This window comes from Phyllopteryx taeniolatus, chromosome 3 (assembly GCF_024500385.1).
Source record: "Phyllopteryx taeniolatus isolate TA_2022b chromosome 3, UOR_Ptae_1.2, whole genome shotgun sequence".
Lineage (NCBI taxonomy): Eukaryota > Metazoa > Chordata > Actinopteri > Syngnathiformes > Syngnathidae > Phyllopteryx > Phyllopteryx taeniolatus.
Window position 1 is genome coordinate 16792537 of NC_084504.1, and position 18298 is coordinate 16810834.

An 18298-nucleotide genomic window follows, 5' to 3' on the forward strand; every position below is an offset into this window, starting at 1 on the left:
AACCGGAAGCTCACTTGCATCGGTCCAATCGTAATTCACGCCTTCCCACTATAGGCCAATCGGATAATGGTTTGGCAACAAGCATGTTTCACTAACCCTTGCACATGTGTGAGTACGTTGGAGTACATCGCACATTGTCTATTCGACCAAAAGAAATTTAAGATTTAACTCAATTTTCTTGTGTGATTCGACATGAAGAAGAAACGGGTAAATGCGCAGTCAGTTGAGGTAAGCCCACATTTCATGAGACTTACTAATATGTCAACATTGGCCCCTCGACACACGGAAAATGTACCGTATTGGCAATGCCATTATTATCGAGGGTCTGCCCGCAGGCATTGCTGCAAATTTAGAATCTTAATACCGCCAGTTAATAACGAAAAGTAGTCACACATCTTTGCTGCCTTCTAATTTTCACAATTTCGCTCCCGCGTGTCTTGTAAAGAAATGTAATACTTAGATGGTGAACTGGTTTGTAATTGTCAATAAGCATTAATTTAAGCACCACTTACACAACATTAAAATTGGCTAACGTGCATATCGTATAGAAATCACTTAAGGAAGTTTCGGAAACCATTTGGTTTTATAGCGATATGTGTGTTATTTTTGTCACAAGATGACTCCATCAGAATTAGCCAATGACCTGGAGAAGGAGGAAAATGAGCCTCCTGTTAAAGTGAAAAAGAGAAATCGTGAGAAGGTGGCATACCACCCAGTCAAGTTGTCCAGAAGTGACCTGTACAGAGCCCCAACAGTGGAGGAACTCAACCAGCTGAAAGAGGCTGAGAGCTTATTTCACTGCAGCTTGCTCAAAATGCAGGTAAGATCTCTCAATAACATGAATGTGATGTTTAAGACCTTCACAAAATTAGATTATGTTCTACCCTATCACCTCTAACAGATGGAGGAACTGTTGAAAGAAATTGCCCTCAGTGAACGCAGGAAACTGCTAATAGATGCTTTTGTTGAGATGGTCACCAAGCTCCTGAAGACTGTACCACGGTCACCTGACGTGGAGGTGTGTAATACTTTTTGTAAAGTGGTTCTGTGTGTAGGGCTTTGGGTTGTAAAAGTCCAAGACTTTTCTGAGTTGGATTCAACTAGGAATTTACAACATTGAACGTTGGCTCCTAATAGGGAACCGAAGTATAGTTGGATGGAATATATTTTAGCATAACCCTGACTAAAACAACCAGATTTCATGCAAGTACAGTTGAAACCATAACATAATTGCTCGTTTAATTAAATATTTTAAACTTGATCAAGTTCTACTTACAAATAAATATTTTTATAGTATTTTGCATGCATGTCTGCTTATGACAAAACACATTTTCTTATTTTTATACTTAAATATGTTACTTTTCGATTCGTCCTTTCAATTTTAACTTCCCATGGAAGTTTACATGAAATTTTCCACCCCTTTGTAGCCCTACTAAATTAGCAACGCACCTGTGACTGCATAATATTTTTGTTGTCTCAGGTAAATGACCTGTCATGGCTATCCAATGATGTGAAGGTACCTATCCTCCTGTTACCAAAAACACAAAAGAGCAAGTTCCACATAGCGCCTCCCGCTTCTGTTGATCTGATTGGAAGTTACCCCTTGGGAACCTGTACCAAACCACGCGTCGTGGTTGACCTGGCTGTCACAATCCCAGCTGTAAGTCACACATGCGTTTCAGAGTTGAGCAGTACAGGCAGTTTTAAATGTCTGACTATGGACAGTCACACGTATGGTTTCTTGTTTTTAGGGTATCCTCCACAACAAAGACTTCTTAAACCAGAGGTATCCCAGGAAAAAAGCAATCTACCTGGCAGGTCTGGCTCAGTATCTGAGAGCCTCTTCAGATATAGGATCCATGTCCTACTCTTGCCTTCATGGGAATCGGCTTCGTCCCATTCTGCTGCTGAGTCCTCCTGGTAATGGTTTATATCATAGGATACAGATGAATCTCTAAACACAATCCATTCTAGGACACCAACCACAGATTTGGTTTTCCATTTAAAAAAAAAAAAAAAGAAAGAAAAATAGTTTCCCATAGCAAATAATGGAAATATAAATGATCTTTTCCAAAGTCAAAATGATTCACTATTCATTGTTCTATTCACTAACATGGTTTACAACAGTCCCGACGTATGAGGTTTGGAGGTACAGACAGTGTGCAGTCAGGTCCTCAGAGGCGTAGAACTACCTCATCATTTAACACAAAAGGCCTGCTCTGTTACCACCATACTTAGTTTTTTTTTTATTTGATTGTTCAATATTCATGGCTTAGTGATTTTAATATTTACTTTATTTTTTACTTCTGTGTTAGCGTAGGTTATTGATAGACCACAGCGTCATTTGTAACGCAGCACCTGGCACTTTCAGTTACTGCTGTACTTACTGTTTTTCACTTGATTTTAAAAAAAAAATATTTGACTTAGTGTTCCCATAGAATAATTTACTGTAATTATGACTTTAATTTTGCATTTGCGTAAGTTAGTAATGGACCAGACTCGCGTCAAATTTGGGTCACATGGCTGCCATAGGAGCAGAACTCACTCATTAAACCAAGGAATTCCTGTACGTGCAACTTTTGAAATTACAGTTTGTGTTTGTGTATGTCTCAGCATATGCATTATGTAACTAAGTGATCGATTCTGTCGCATCCTTTAGGTAAAGACTCATCTGCCTTGATGGTCCGCCTTCATGCTTGTCCACCTCCTGGATTTTTCAAGCCCAAGCGTTTCCACCCTCAGGTGAATAACATCAGGACAGGCTGGTACACCGGGGTGAACAACACACACTCTGGTGAGATATGTGACTTTTTACTGAATATTATCACATTTGCCATGTGGAGTCGGGTCATAAAAAGTCTTTTGTCCCCCTTTTTCTTTTTCTCTTCCCCCCCCCCAGAGATCAGTGAGCCTCCCACTCCACATTACAATAGCACCCTTCTGGGTGATCTGCTCCCCAGGGCTCACCTTCAGTTTTTGTCTGCTGTGAGCATTCAGTGCTCCGCTTTTCCCGACGGGGTGGCTTTGCTCAAAGTCTGGCTCCGTCAGCGAGAGCTTGACCAGGTGTGTTTTCTTCTGGGTCCACATGGTTGCTTGAGATTCTGTTTCATTCTTGCAAGTTTAATGTTTAAACATCTGGCAAGTGCTTTTATTTTTTATGGTAAGTGGTTAGCATGTCTGCTTTCCTACCCACATTCCAAAAACATGTTAGGTTGATTGAAGACTAAAAATTGTTTTTCGGAATAAACGTGGGTGTGAATGGTTGTCTGTCTATATATGACTGTATGCGATTGGCTGGTGAGTGGTCCAGGGTGTACCCTGTCTCTCACCAATCGTCAGGATAGTCTCCATTAAAATTTGATTAATTGTGCAGCCCTACTATTGATGATAAGTGCTAAGAAAATTTATGGCTGTGAATAGCTAATAACCAATACTTAACTACAACACAAACTTTTGCAACAATTTTACTTTTTCTGATGTTTTTGCAGTTGGGAAGAATATACTGAAACAATAACAAATACAACAATAACATTGTCATTACTCATCTAACTCATTTTTATACAAAATTCTATTCTTTCATATCATTTTAAGGGCACTGGGTGTTTTAACGGCTTTCTGGCCTCCATGCTCTTGGCGTACCTTCTGATGATGCACAGAATCAGCAACAACATGACTGCCTATCAGCTACTGCGAAACACCTTAAACTTTCTGGGTATGTTGCTGACAACCTTTAATGCAACGCCGTAATCTGAGCATATCAATGAGGGTTGGTTAAAATCAATCAGATTTTAGAGTGGAATTAATTTTTCTTTAATTCCCAGCATTGACAGACATGACAGTGAATGGAATCAGCTTGGCCAAAGAACCTGACTCGACAGCTGTGAGTTAGCTATATTGAACATTAAGCATATAAACCTTTCACGACACTCATATTCATGCGTTTACCCTACACACTTACTATTTGTGTCCCTTTAATTGCTGTGTCCCACAGCCATCGCTGGCAGACTTTCACGATGCATTCCAGGTTGTGTTCATTGATCCGTCAGGACACCTCAACATGTGTGCCGACATGACGGCATGCACCTACAAGCAGGTACAGTTTGTACACTAAAATTATGCTCAAGGGGTCAATATGTTTTAATCACTTGAAACAAATCTCTTAGCTGCAGCAGGAGGCGTCAGTGTCCATGCAGTTCTGGGACGACCCCACTGTGGATGGTTTCCACAGCCTCCTCATGACCCCAAAATCTATGATGAGGACCAGTGACTACGTCTTCCAGTATAGCTGTCCATCAACAACTAAAATACCAAATATTCAGCTCTTTTTCTGAACCTCCCATGTTGAGTCTCTATGTTCTTCACATCCTACCCAGATTATGTGAACTTGCAAAGCTTCAGGCCAGCTGTAAGAAGCTGAACCTCCTCAGTGAGCTGATGGACCACAGTGGAAACTACGTGCACACAGCTCTCCCGTTTATACTGTCGCTGCTTCAGAGAGGACTCGGCCAAAGGATCAGCCTTCTCACCCACTCACTTTCCCCTGACCCTGAGGTGGGTGATGTGTCTTTATCCTATTATTAGGTGCTTAATTGTGTGCATGTACATACATGAACACATGATGACATATTTGAGGTCTGACAATAAAGTGCTATCCTATCCTAACCTATCCTGTTCTTAGTAGATTGAAAATCTGTACAAAACCTTGTAAATGCAGCACGTCAAATTGGCATTTCCTCTTCGAAAAGCATAACTTTACACATGCAGATACATACCTTCATGTGTCACGGTCCATGTCTGTACTAAAATACTCATTAACTGCGCCACAGACATGACATCTGTAAATCTGATATTTCCAGTGCAGTTTAAAGAGAAAGCTGCTTGGAAAGGGAGGAAGAAAGTTAGCGACGCATTGGCCGGAAAACCTTATCTTACATACTACAGTGGACCCCCACGACTCGCGGTGGATAGGCACCGACCGGGCCGACCGCGAATAGTGAAATATTTGACATCCATTATAATTGCCATACGAGGGGAAAAAAATTCTGAAAAAACTGTGAGCAAGTGGGAAAGTGCCGCTAATATGAGGCATCTGGAAAAAAACTGAGATATCTGTTTCTAGATGCTTTTGTTGTGTCTGTGTGTACAATGTACTTGTTGAAATGGGACTTACATTAGCTACGAAACATTTGTCCACAAAGCCGTGATCAAAGTTTATGATAAGCATAGAGCCACTGATGGTATAGTTACTGCTAGGGCTGGGCGATCTGGCAAAAAAAAAAAAAAAACTGATTACCATACATTTTTTTCATATCATTGGATCTCAATTATTATCACGATATACTTTTTAAACATTTTTAAATAGCCAGTTTTAAAGCATCTGTACTGAAAACTAAAGAATCTAGGGAGTAGTTCAAAATTGTATTAATGGCTTTTGTTAACAACACTCTTAGTCAATATTTAAAACAGTAACCCCAACATGATATTGGCATACGAAGCAAATAAAATAAATACAGAAAAATATAAGAACAATTTTCACTTAACAGTGCTACGAATTTAGAAAATTATAACAGCAGTGCACTAGTTTGAATTCCTGAGTATTTTTGGAGGTACAAGATACAAAATAAACAAACTACCCCTTCGGAGATAATGGCGACACCTTGGATTGTAAACATTATCATTCTCTAGTTATGAAGCTACATACCCTGTTAACATTGTTGCTAATTTCAGAGACGACTGATTGGCTTTTATTAAGCACATTTCTGCCTTGTTAGATCGAGGAAATACGCACAAAGCTGATAATCGAGATCGACGAGAAAATTATCACGATCTTCGATCTCTATCATATAATCGCCCAGCCCTTGTTACTACCGTGCATGCAGTGTATATTCAATTCCCACTTGGCGACCATATGAATGCGTGGATGTTTGTCTTTGTGTCCTGTGATTGACTGGTGAAACAAAAAAAATGATTGATGGTGGGTAATTGTAATTATTTTGTGATAGTGGTCGCTGGAGAGCGAACCCCCAAAGCACAAAGCCCAGCCACCTCTCACTTTTGGTTTGTTGCTGTGGCCTGAGCTGGCAACCTCTGTCTTGGAACGAGGACCTCCAGCAGACAGCCCTAAGGTAACTTTGCTCACTTCCACATATTTAAAAGAAACACAAAATAATTCCAGTAAATCATGTACATTTCTAATTTTAACAAATGGGCTTGACTACAGAGTTGTATTGAATTGGACTCAGAGTGTATTTTCCCAACATGTTAATGCTTAAAGCTTTTCCGACTTGGTGTTTCTTCTGTTAGGCTGCTGATTTTCGGCAGCTTTGGGGCACTCGCTCGGAGCTCCGTCGTTTTCAGGACGGCGCCATCACTGAAGCTGTCCTGTGGCAAGGAGACAGCATGTGCCAGAAACGGCTGGTACCACAACAGATCATCACATACCTACTACAACTGTGCGTATTGTATTTTTTTAAGACCATGACTTTGCACTGCTAATTCAGCCATTGTTAGTTTTGCATCTGATTGGTCAGATATTTTTTTTATTAGGTTTATAATTCAGTGTCATATAACAACAAGACGTTGTGGCCCTCCATCATCAGTGTCCAACATCAGTGATGTCTGACTTTTTAAAAGTTCTTTTGGATGCATAGAATAAAAATCTCCCTCAGATAAACCCTGCACATGTATCAAAAGGAGTAGAAGACAATGGCATTTTTACTCCCTGTACAGAGTTAATGACAACGATTCCCAATAATTTTGTCCATACAGTGTAAGCAGGTTGCTGTGTTTCAACTCACCCATGTGACTTCACATTTCCTCACAAATCTCATCTTCTTTTTGGCCAAACGTGTTCTCTGGTGCTAATGAGCAAGCTAGCTAATGTTGGCTCTGACTGGTACAAGGGGAATGAGTCCTTTTTCACCCCCAGCGTGGAGGCACAACAAAAGGCCCATACACACCAAAATGACCAGGAACTTTTTATTTGTGGTGTGAAAACTTCAAGTTCCTGGTTTTGTCGTTCCTCCAGTGTGAAAAGGCCTAATGACATCAAATACAGTTTAGTATAAAATGAACCAAATGTTGACAGTATTTCACTCCCCACACGCCCCACATGTATTACCCTTTCTAACAGCCATGCAGACATCCCTGAGTCTTGTGTGCGACAAGTTGGGGCAATTGTTGAGGACGTCATCAAAATGAGAAGTCAGGTAAAAACTTTATTTAAATATTTACCAGTTAATTTTGATTTAAAATGTAATGACTTGCTGTAGTATACAATTAAAAATCCAACCTACAGGGACAAATAGATTTTATGGGCAAGCCTTCCTTAAATTTGTTAGAGTAATGTGGGGGTGATCTGATATCGTAACTAGGAATTAAATTAAAACTTTAAAAAAATGAACCGCAGTAACTGTTTTTTGATTTGTTGTTTGTAAATAAATTATGGCTTTTCTGAACATTCTGTTTTGTTTTAACATCAAATCCAATTATTAGTCAAAACGCTTTGCCTTTCTTTATACTGTAATGTGGGTGTAATGCCAGGACAATTGTTGATGAGATAAATTGATAATAATAATAATTGATAATCAATGTGCATGCATTACACACTGACAAAGCCAATCTATAAACGTGCATGTGTGAATTTTATGGTCATGCCTTTAAAAATATAGCAATAAATAAATAACCATCACTGTCTTTGTTGTGCTTGTAGTTTGTGTTGATGTAGAACTGCACTGCTGAGCGAAGTTTCTAGCATTTCGATGGCAGTAATCGCAACAAGAGGGGGAAAATGTTAAAACACATCTCACTCTTTGTACAAAGCAGTACCGTTTGCAAAGCGCTGTACCTAATCTTGTTTATTTGACTCATTATATTTAGGTGCCAAGTACTGGAGAAGAGGAAAGCTTGCGTGTGGTTCAGTCCTACGATGACCTGAGCAGGAAACTTTGGAAACTTGAAGGTCTTCCGCTCTCTATTACATCAGTGCAAGGAGCCCACCCGTCACTCAGATACACACAGGTATCCTATTATAAGGAATCCATATCGCAATACAACTGCAAATGAGTACAATCGCATTGATAGCTGTTAGCGTGGTTTTCATCTTAAATTGACAACCTGTGCTCTCCAGGTTTTTCCTCCTATCCCTCTCAAGTTCGACTACTCCTTCTTTGACAAAGCAAAGGCTTTCCAACTACTGGTACCAAAGGAGGGTAAACCGTGCCCGGCTTATGTCAACCCCATCACAGGTTAGTATGTCATCCAAGCAATTTTTTTGTCGGGGTATGTGTTAATCATAATGTTTTCAACAAGATTTAAGCTAGTTTCAGCAAGATTTATATGGTGCTGTTATCACCACTGTCACCTGCTTACTGGTTTGTCTAAGCACCACAAGATATGATTGATGCAATGGTAACCTGCAGTGATCTGTCACATGGAGGGAAGTGGAAAGTGGCCTCACGACCGCCTCGCCATTCACCACATCCGAGCTGCATTCCACATTCGCCTGGGAGAGTTACTTAAGATGCAGCATGACTACACATGCAAACCCTGTGCCACACACCTGGACGTCTGGAAGGTACTTTTTATTTGTTAGTGAGGAACAGGCATCTCTGAGATATCATCTTGAACTCGACTGGAAATTTGTAGCGTCAACTTATTTATTTGTCTATTCCAGGATGGCTTTGTGTTCCGCATCCAGGTGGCGTACCATCGAGAGCCCCAGATACTGAGAGAGAGCGTAAGTCCTGAGGGGCTGCTGGTCGTCAGGGACAACGAGGAGGCTCTGAGCTTGGAGATGAGCACCATACACAAGCCTCTACTAACCAGCACACTGCATGGGTAAAACATATATACACACACACATTTCCAGTCTTTTACTCTGGCTTCTTCCCACTAGGATTGCGCGATATGGCCTTAAAATAAAAATGTCCCGGATTTCTGATTTTAGTCTTTTTTTTTTTCCCTTCACTTATCCAAAAAAGAAGTGTCTAAGGTTTTGTTCGGTTTTTTTACCCCCTCCTGGGATTTGCTTTATTCTCCCTAATACTAAATAAGCTTTGAAACAGTTTTTCCCAGGATAAACTTGCACCCACTTCCACCGTAAAAATAGAATTAAATATTTTCCCTTTATAGATATTGTGAAAATGGAAATGCCCCATCGTCAAAACATAATAAGTTGTATTCATCACGACAAAAATTGTCATAGACTTACACAATTCGAAAATGATTCCACTTATGTTGTCTGTTTCTTAGCAGGAATTGAAGTGGCTAGTTGCTTAAAAGACAAACAATTGCACGGGGGGTCAGAAACGTCAAATTAATCTATTTAATCGCCCAGCCCTGCTTCCCACAGTCCAAAACATGTTGGGTCACACCAAGTGACACCGTTCATTTCTTTTCTTAAAGGTAAAGCCTGTTGGTGGGATGGCGATGGATGGGTGGGGGATGTAAATAGTGTCCAATGATAGAAGCACAGCAGGATGTAATTTGCCATTGAATTAAACACAGACAGTAGAGGAAGGCAACATGTTACAGGACATTGCTGTCATAATTTCAATACAATAAACACAGAGTAATTGTAATTGTTAGGTGCAGAGTAATTTAACAGACAGTTACGCGACGTTTCATTTGAGCTGTAGGTGAGAGTAAAGTAATAGCCACCTGCACATCACCTTATATGTACGGTATCATAAACAAATGCCTGGTCCATTGTGGTCATCTATGACCTTGCATTTCTAGCTTAAATAGCGCTTTTTATTTTCTTCTCCTTCCTTTGTGACATTAAATTGTGAACATTCTCTTTGGAGCAATCAATGGACATCAGTGTGTTTAGTTCCACCATATAGTACTATACTGTATCATACCGCTGCAACCAATACCCAAACAAAATCTCCTGAAAAGTGAGACAGTACGGCTCAAATGTTTTGGAAAATGCAGGACTTCAGCCCGCCACACACAAAGCCACATGACCAAATGCTACTGAACTGTACCGCACAGTGCGGGGTTGTGTAACTAGTTCTCATGAGTGGCCAAGTAGTTGTGCTGCGATTCAAAAGTAGAATCACAGGTGAACATCGTCATAATGTTGCAGATTTAACAGCTAATCAAAAATGCCATGTGCCATCACATGACATACAAAGTGAGTTCCGGATGTCCAAGTCATACCAGTACAGTATCTAGATTTGCAGTAATACTTAACGATAATTATAGTTTAATATGTACCCTTGGCTAAAAAGTGCGGAGAGGCTATGTCGCCAAAATAAATGAGTGCAGTCAACGTTTGGGTCTATCATTTCCAAATAGCCTCTGAAATATCCACAATCTCTCCTTTATTTCTCGGCCATTTTCTCTCTTTGTATTAATATACAGCAGGTACAGCAGCCAGTAAAACACGGCTTTACCTTCACAATCGCAGCATTTTGTGTGTGGTTCAATAAAATTTGTGGCACCTCAAAACATTTCCCGATATGAAAACCAGGGATTGCAGTTTTTTTAATTGCAGAGAGGTGTGCAAGGTGTGCGGCGGGGATACGCCAACTGTATTTTGTTTGTGATTGTCCAGTGCAGTCATGTTGGGCTGTGTCCCTCAGTGTGTGGCGACCTTAAGATGACTTATGTTCCGGTGCATGTTTGGCCTAAAGCAGATGAGAAAATGTACTGTTTCTCCTTGTTTTCAGGCTTCAGCAGCAACACCCCTGTTTCGGAGCAGTGTGTCGCTTGGCCAAACGTTGGCTGGGGGCCCAACTCTTCAGCGAAGACATCACAGAGGACACAGCGGACCTCCTGGTGGCGTCCCTCTTTCTGCAGCCTGCACCATTCCCCCCTCCTGGGTAACTTTTTCTAAAACATAAATCGTGTTGACCCTATGAGCCGTGTTTGTTTCTTTGCTCTTCTTTTTTTTATTTTCTTGCTATGTTGGTCATGTGAATGTGTTTTCCCCATCCTCCTCAGTTCTCCTCAGGTGGGCTTCCTCCGCTTCCTTCATCTGCTCTCCTTCTTTGACTGGAGGAACAACCCGCTGGTCGTCAACTTCAACAAGCAGCTCACAGGCAAGCACTCGCACACATACCCGTGCAAAACAAACAGTTGGTGACCTCTTTCTATTTACACATCTGACATACTTTAACATCCTGCTCGTTGCCATTGCTAAGTTGTGATTGTTGTGCGCCTCTCCTCACGTGTAGTGGCCGACTACACAGAGATCAAGAATGACTTCATGGCCTCCAGGGAGTACCTACCCGTCATGTTTATAGCAACGCCTAGAGACAAAAAACTTTCGATGTGGACCAAGAGAGCCCCCACTGTCCAGGTCAGTAGAGCAACAAATACACTTACTCAGTAGAAATCATTTATTAAATGAAGCATAAATACATTCACACTATAAAACTAAAACTAAAAGTTTTTGTTTATGGATTTATAGCTACGTATAGCTACGTCAAGCATTCAATTGAATACGTTAAGTTAAAGTGAGCTTTAAGCTTCAGTTATTATTTATTTTATTTTTTTCACGAGGTTAGACGTTAGATGTGATCAGCTCATAAACACCGATGGAAGAAAGAGTTACATGTTCTTGGCAGCGAGCAATCGCACAGCTTCCCAATCCTGGAGCCTTTCCTCAGTGCACACTGGTCTCCCGGATCACACTTTAGAAAAAGAAAATAAACAATATAGCCAGAGTTTAATTATTGTACTGTTTTACTTACAGGTATTCTCTAGTGGACTTCATCATATCACATACCATGGGCAGGTGGCCGTATTTTTTTCTCAGAGCGGAAAGTTGATTTTTCTGAAGTCTATCCAGAACTTCATGTAAATCGTTGATCTGGAAATGCAGAAATTACCATTTTCGCATTATCATACACCAAGCTCCACAGTTTCCATGTGCAGAGAACCTTTCTGAGCATGATCAGAACGATTAAAGGTTATTCTCACCAGTTGCTTTTCGTTACCGTCCCTCGTCACGAAGTATCGTAAATGTCTTTCCTTCGCCTTGTATTCCTCCGTCTGGATCACAGAATCGGCATAAAAGCGTTTGGTGATGCACACCAACGTGCAGCAAAGGTACACAGAGCAGCCTCTCATGGTGTGTAGCCGACCAAGATAAGCGTTACGTGCTCCACCTCACTCTTCCCCAAAACATAACAAGGAGCCTCTGAGCAGCCTCCTCTTATACGTGTGCCAGAGGGCAGGAACTTTTGTGTTTGGTCACGTTCCTGTCTGAGGTGGCGTTTAAGGGTTGTGTCAACACTATATATTGCCAATTCACAACAGAAATATCTGACCTATACATATGGAGCTGGTCTAGAACTACACTCCTCACAGAAAGAAAACCAAATGAACCCCAAATTAGCAAGGGTCAAGAAAAAAGTAGCACTTAGGAAGAAACTTTAAACAGAACCGAGTGTGGAACTGTGACTGTCTGTGGGTTGAGATGAAGAGACAAAGGAGAAGCACTAAGGGCAGAAAGAGAAAAAGGTCCTCTCGCTTCCATGGATTGGATGCTATGCATGGTATGGAGCCTTCAATCACAGACACGCAACTGGCTGTGGTTGTATCAGGCAGTTACTTTGGCGTGTGCACGGTGGAGGTTTTGTGGTAGTATTAAAAATAACCGCTAGAAGATTTGTAGCTCGCCTGCCTTTGGTTAGGCTTGCCATGTGCCAGCAGTGCCGAGGGACCCCCGCTTTTAGTGGAGGTATTCTGCTCTGTCGCTACTTCAGGTCAGTGTGTTAGCCAGAACACTACTTAAGGCCCAGAGGAAGGATTGTAATACATAAATGGTAATAAAGGCAGGTGTTTTTTTCCCTCCTTTACTCAATTTCTTGGAATACAATTCCGCTCTCTTCCTGCGTGTGTACAATGGAATGGTGTGTTTGTGTGTGTGCGGACGCGAACCCAAATGTAGGATAAATACAGTAATAGTAATCAAATGAGTAGACTCTCAAATGATGTCAAAACTGCTGTTAACAACATTAACATAGATACTTGTATTGTGCTTAAATTTTGAAAGACGAAATGCACTTCGATGCATGTCAACTTTTACTAAATAGTTATAAATCACTCTTATAAAACATTTTGGTACAACAAGTATCTGCTCATTTTAACAAGGCACTTGTACTCATGAGTCCCTACTCAGTCATCGACGCACAACAGCCAACAAAATTACTAAACTGAAATATCAAAATCTCGACATATACTACACACCTCACACCCCATCCCCTTATCAAATTCAAAACCACCCCAAAACCATCACCCCCCACCATCCATAACATTAAACCCCAAACTCTAAAAACCTAAAAAAAACATCCAAAACCCCCCACCTTTTCCCACCAAAAACCACAATACCCATAACTTAACCCCAAACACTAATAAACCAAATAATTCATACCTCTTCAAATCTAACCTCAAAAAACAACCAAATTACTCCCCATTTCAAACCATAACCTATAAAAAACACTCTCTCCCAACTTACCAAAACCATAAACAAAATTCCCATCAAACCATAACCCCACAAAACTCCCAACACATCAACAACCCATCATAAATACAAATATAAAACCCACTACCCACCCCTTCAAAAATCATTAATTATATCCCTAACTTAGCATTCCACCTATTTCATTTCCCCTACTCACCCTCAAAATTTTAACTAATTTTTTTTCTTTAAATCACCCCAACCTAACCTCTCACCATAATCTCACATAAAACCACACATCAAAACCCTCCTTATCCCATTACAAAATTCATAACCTCATACATCCCCCCCCCCAACCCACCCCCCCTCCTTAACCCATCACTTCCTTTCCCTATTCCCACCCCACCTACCACAACATCATTTTCTAATCACAACTTCCCTATGTCAACAACTTTACCCGTGCTCCCCAATCCTTCATACCCTCCAACATACCCCTTATACCCCTACAACCTTCCCATACTCATCCTTTATCGTCTATACTTCTTTTCACATCTAATCCCCCCCCCCCCCCCCTTTAACCTTTGCCAACCCAACCCACATCCAGCTCCCCCCCACCCCCCCCCCCCCCCATCCGCCCCCCCACTCCCCCCCTCCACGCACCTACTCGTCACTTTAAACCGCATACACTCATTGAAGTCTCGGCGCCCTTTGCAAAAATGGTCATTGCACCGGACTATTGCAATATTAGTCATTCGAACTGCTCTAAGTGCTAGAGGACTCTGCATCTTTTTGCACAATTGTCAAAAAAAATAAATAAATGTACCGGCATTACCAGATAACTAGCAACCCTTTACTGCTCAGTGACTGTTTTTTTTGTCAGTCTTTATGTCTCAAAAGTGTTCTCTGTCAATTGACTGTCTGTTGTTGTACTAGAGCGGCTCCAACTACTGGAGACAAATTCCTTGTGTGTTTTTTGGACATACTTGGCAAATAAAGTTGATTCTGATTCGAGTTCATGTACTGAGAAGGGGGCGGCATGAAAGTTGAGCTCTGGCAACTGCTAGCGGCTTCCTGCCAACACACTGAACGACAAACAAAAAATACACATTACACAAACCAACTAGGTGCCTTTACCCACAATTACAATTCTCCTTCACTTTTCCCTTCTAATAGATTGAAGGCTGCATTGCACTCCTGATACATTTGCTGCACATTAACAAAAGTAACACTTAAACAATTGCATGGTCAAAAGATTACATTTCTAATGCCAATTGAATTAGTGGTATAAGGTTGATAACTTGTTGCTCTTTCACTTTTCCACACTCACTTTGTATTATGATATCCCTTTTCATCATCTAACTGCATGTTTAGGACGCATTTGGAGACCTGGCCCTTTTCTTTTGCGATCCCTATGGAGGATCAGTGATCGCCGTTTTATGGAAGCCCAAGGCCTTCGCCCCTCTGCCCTTCAAGGTAAAACACTCAGAAGCAAGGCTTATGCAGGCTGCTCTATTTGCAAGTGGCTCCTGGCTCATGTAAACTGATGAAGCACTGAGTATTAAGTTGGATTTTGTACGGGGTTTTGTTCATGCTTCACACCCCCAAGAGGATCTTCAACATGTTCTCTCACACCTAAAGTAATCTCATTTGAAGATGAAGAAGGTGGACATTTTAACTTAAGCCCAGAATCATTCATAACCTGTCCAACTTTAGAGTTGGTGTATAAATAAAATACAAAAAACTAATTATGCTCGGATATGCATATTATGCAACTATAATTATACATCTTAATAATAAATACTAACGTGTTTTACTTGGTGGATAATAATAATTATAATAATAAAAATAGGATTTCGGCTGAAGAGCTTCTACATAGAAATGTAAAAAAATAATTTTGGTTATTACCAGTGCTGCTTATTTATTATTAGGAGCTCTGGCATAAACCTTACATTATGTGTTGGCCCAATAAACAGTTACTGGACTGTACATTTACAGTGTCAAAGCCAATGGAGGATGCCAGTGGGATACATTGTGGTACAACCATGCATTTTTAGTTATCATCAGTCATGTGAAAATGATATCCCCTAATCATATTTGTATCAATAGCATCTTCTGAGGAAACCCTATTGGATCAGTATTTTTTTTTCCTGCCTTCTAACCACAGCCAAAAAGGATGACCATTGCAGACAAATGATTCTTCTGTCCACCTCTTGTAGACGTCCCAGTTGTCTGCCAGAAGTGTCAAGGAAACTGGCGAAGAAGCAAACACGGTTCCCAATGTGGAAGCTATACTGGAGGACTTCAGCATCATTGGAAAGGATTTGGTCAAATCGGTGGAGGCCAGGACTGAAAGATGGTCGTTTTAGTTTGACATTAATTCTCAACTCCATTTTCCATACATTTGGAAAAGACAATAAAGCAATCATGCATTTGTAATGTTTTGATCATGTTGAACCATATCTAATATATATAGACTGTATTTCTCTCCCTTTTAGCTCTTGAAACCTCACCAGCATTTTGTCTCTACTTGGAAACAAAACACGGTTGTGATATTTCACAACACTGTGGTATCAGAAGGTGATGAAACGTTTTACTTGTATCAAATGCAGAAATTCACAGATGATGATAAATTCATAGTTCAGAAGTCACCCAAACAGCCGAGGTGTGTCCTCCGCCTCTTGCCCAAAGTCAGCTGGGAAAGGCTGCTCACCCATGACCCTAATGAGGATAAACTGTATAGAAAATGGATGGATAGTGTCTTAAAGTAAATCTGCAAATATCTATCAATAAATAGGAATGAGATAAAGGTGTGTGTGTGCGCGACTGGCTGGTGCCCAATACGAGGTGTACCCTGCCTCTCGCCCAGTCGGTTGGGATAAGTTCCAACTCATTTGTGACGAAAATAAGGACCAGTGGTACAAAAAAATAGACGAATGGACGAAAGTGTGCATTGGGTGAGCTTATGCTTGACTATATGAAGCTGGTTGGCACAGCTTTTGGCATTTTGGTGTCAGATTTCATGGGAAAAGCTACTGCTGGTTGGTGAAAGGGCAACACAAATTTAGATGCTGAGGGTTCAATTTAACAGCTGTGAATCTCAAGTAAAAGATCATGACCCGGATCTATGGTTTTATTGCTGCTCTGAAAGCACCTTCCTGTTCCGTTTATTCTGTGGCTGTCAGGTCTTCGAAGAAGGGTGAGCATAGTTTAATTTTCCTTTTAAAACGTGAAAATGATAAAACGTCAGGTGTTATAGAACTAATTGATTCACTTCATTCACATGTAACAGATTGTGTTTCGCCTTTGTGGTTCAGCTGAAGTGTTCCAAAAACGGCGTTATCCCTGCAGTACAATAGTTAGATGTTCATGAAATACTGCATTGCATCACAAATGCTTGGCATAGTTCTGACTAGTAGCAAACAAACTGCTTGCTTAGGCCAATCATTAATTGCTCAACATCGTCAACAGCATATAGAGGAGGCTTTCTCATCATGCTGACACACTAAGGTGTCACGGGGTGTGAAAGCATGTAACAGTTGTTGATGGGCAAAGTGTTTTGACTGCATCAGCCTTGCTTAATTATAGGGAAAGTGGAAATGTACTAGACACATGCTTTGTGTGTTCGCAAGTAAAGACATCAACAATGCTATAAAGTTGTGTGACGATAGCTGAATTGCACATTGCATGATCTCGTTTTTTGCTTTGTTTTGTTTTTTTGTCTTTGGCAACAATGCAGAATGTGTGAATATTAATGGAAAGTCGGATGAAATGAGTTTGACCTTGAAAGTGGGCAATGTATATGCAATCAGCACTTAAAACTCCCAATGTTAACGTGTTTATTAGTACAAACCCTAAGACCCCCCCCCCCCCCCCAAAAAAAAAGTATACAATTTACTGGAGTGAGTGTTGAAACAATGTTTTATACCGGGAAGCAGATGTGTCAAGAGAATGAGAAGCAGCCACTAATTGTGGGCCTTGCTGCCTGCTGATGTCATTAGTCACTAAAGTTGAGTTCCCTTTTACACAGTTTATGTTGTCATATTTTATCGTCTATTACACAACCACATTTCATTAATTCTTACGTAAAGCTGTACTTTATGTTAAGAAGACTTATCACGCATTCTAATAACAAAAAAGGTTGCCATTTTGTTCCTCAAACTCTCTACCTTTCCTGAAGCTATGTGCCAACCTGAATTTTTATGACAATTGGAAACATCTGGTACCCCCTCCCCCACTAGAGACAAACATCTGGTTGACACATGCTCCCCATGCTCATCAATCGTTTGAAACCCTTTTCACAGCACAACAAGCAACACCTAGGCCGACATATTGTTCTACATTGTGCTTTTCCAAATAGTTGTGGTCACAAGAATTGTTTACACTCTCAAACTTCCTGTAGTACTTCGTTTAGCCAAATTATTCCTGGAAAAGAGCAAACAACAAACCATCAGATCGTCTCTGGTTTTCCGGGATGGAATGTGTTTGACCTTGAAAGTAGGCGATGTATATACAAGCAGCACTTAAAGACCCAATGTTAATGTATTTATTAGTACAAATTAGCTGAATAAGAGCACAAAGACAACAATGAATTAAGGCCAACACTGTTCCCCCATATATTTGCTTTTTGGGAGAGGGGGAGTTATTTGCTGAAAAACTCACCTATTCGCTATCATAAAATATTCTTTCTGTTGACTCCGTGTCATTATTAACACCTGTGTAAAAGGGAAGCCCAGCTCCTTCTGTGTCAGCCAATCTGATGCTTCCTTGTGTCCGACTCAGCTGTGCATGTCTTGGCAATTATGCTGACTGCAAGTAGTTGACCTGTTTTCTGCTTCCTGGTGCATGTTTGAATGTTTCCTCCTGTTGTTTCCTGTCAAAGATTTT

At 40.7% G+C, this 18298-nt stretch overlaps 2 protein-coding genes across 2 annotated transcripts; one reads left to right on the forward strand and one right to left on the reverse strand.

Moving 5' to 3' along the window:
* Positions 1–68: 68 nt before the first annotated feature.
* On the forward strand, positions 69–18106 carry nol6 (nucleolar protein 6 (RNA-associated)). Its single transcript, XM_061766882.1, has 24 exons — positions 69–228; positions 617–820; positions 902–1018; positions 1481–1660; positions 1752–1920; positions 2660–2794; positions 2900–3063; positions 3592–3712; positions 3822–3880; positions 3992–4093; positions 4164–4279; positions 4374–4551; positions 6003–6125; positions 6304–6452; positions 7133–7208; positions 7879–8019; positions 8129–8246; positions 8421–8575; positions 8675–8838; positions 10677–10829; positions 10951–11048; positions 11184–11308; positions 14786–14887; positions 15631–18106. The coding sequence occupies exons 1-24, from the start codon at positions 193–195 to the stop codon at positions 15778–15780; spliced, it is 3135 nt and encodes a 1044-aa protein (XP_061622866.1). The 5' UTR covers positions 69–192; the 3' UTR covers positions 15781–18106.
* LOC133474987 (cocaine- and amphetamine-regulated transcript protein-like) lies at positions 11335–12155 on the reverse strand. Its single transcript, XM_061767219.1, has 3 exons — positions 11932–12155; positions 11738–11821; positions 11335–11642 (listed from the first exon to the last, which is right to left on the reverse strand). Exons 1-3 carry the CDS (start codon positions 12079–12081, stop codon positions 11535–11537), a joined length of 342 nt encoding a protein of 113 aa, XP_061623203.1. The 5' UTR covers positions 12082–12155; the 3' UTR covers positions 11335–11534.
* Positions 18107–18298: the final 192 nt, after the last annotated feature.

Bases quoted from the DNA above. Each gene is read 5' to 3' on its own strand.
- LOC133474987 (XM_061767219.1), bottom strand. From the start codon at position 12,081: ATGAGAGGCTGCTCTGTGTACCTTTGCTGCACGTTGGTGTGCATCACC. The intron at 11,822-11,931 runs GTGAGAATAACC...CTGCATTTCCAG, and splicing joins ACGGTAACGAAAAGCAACTG to ATCAACGATTTACATGAAGT. The intron at 11,643-11,737 runs GTATGTGATATG...CTTTTTCTAAAG, and splicing joins AATACGGCCACCTGCCCATG to TGTGATCCGGGAGACCAGTG.
- nol6 (XM_061766882.1), top strand. From the start codon at position 193: ATGAAGAAGAAACGGGTAAATGCGCAGTCAGTTGAG. The intron at 229-616 runs GTAAGCCCACAT...TTTTGTCACAAG, and splicing joins TAAATGCGCAGTCAGTTGAG to ATGACTCCATCAGAATTAGC. The intron at 821-901 runs GTAAGATCTCTC...CACCTCTAACAG, and splicing joins GCAGCTTGCTCAAAATGCAG to ATGGAGGAACTGTTGAAAGA.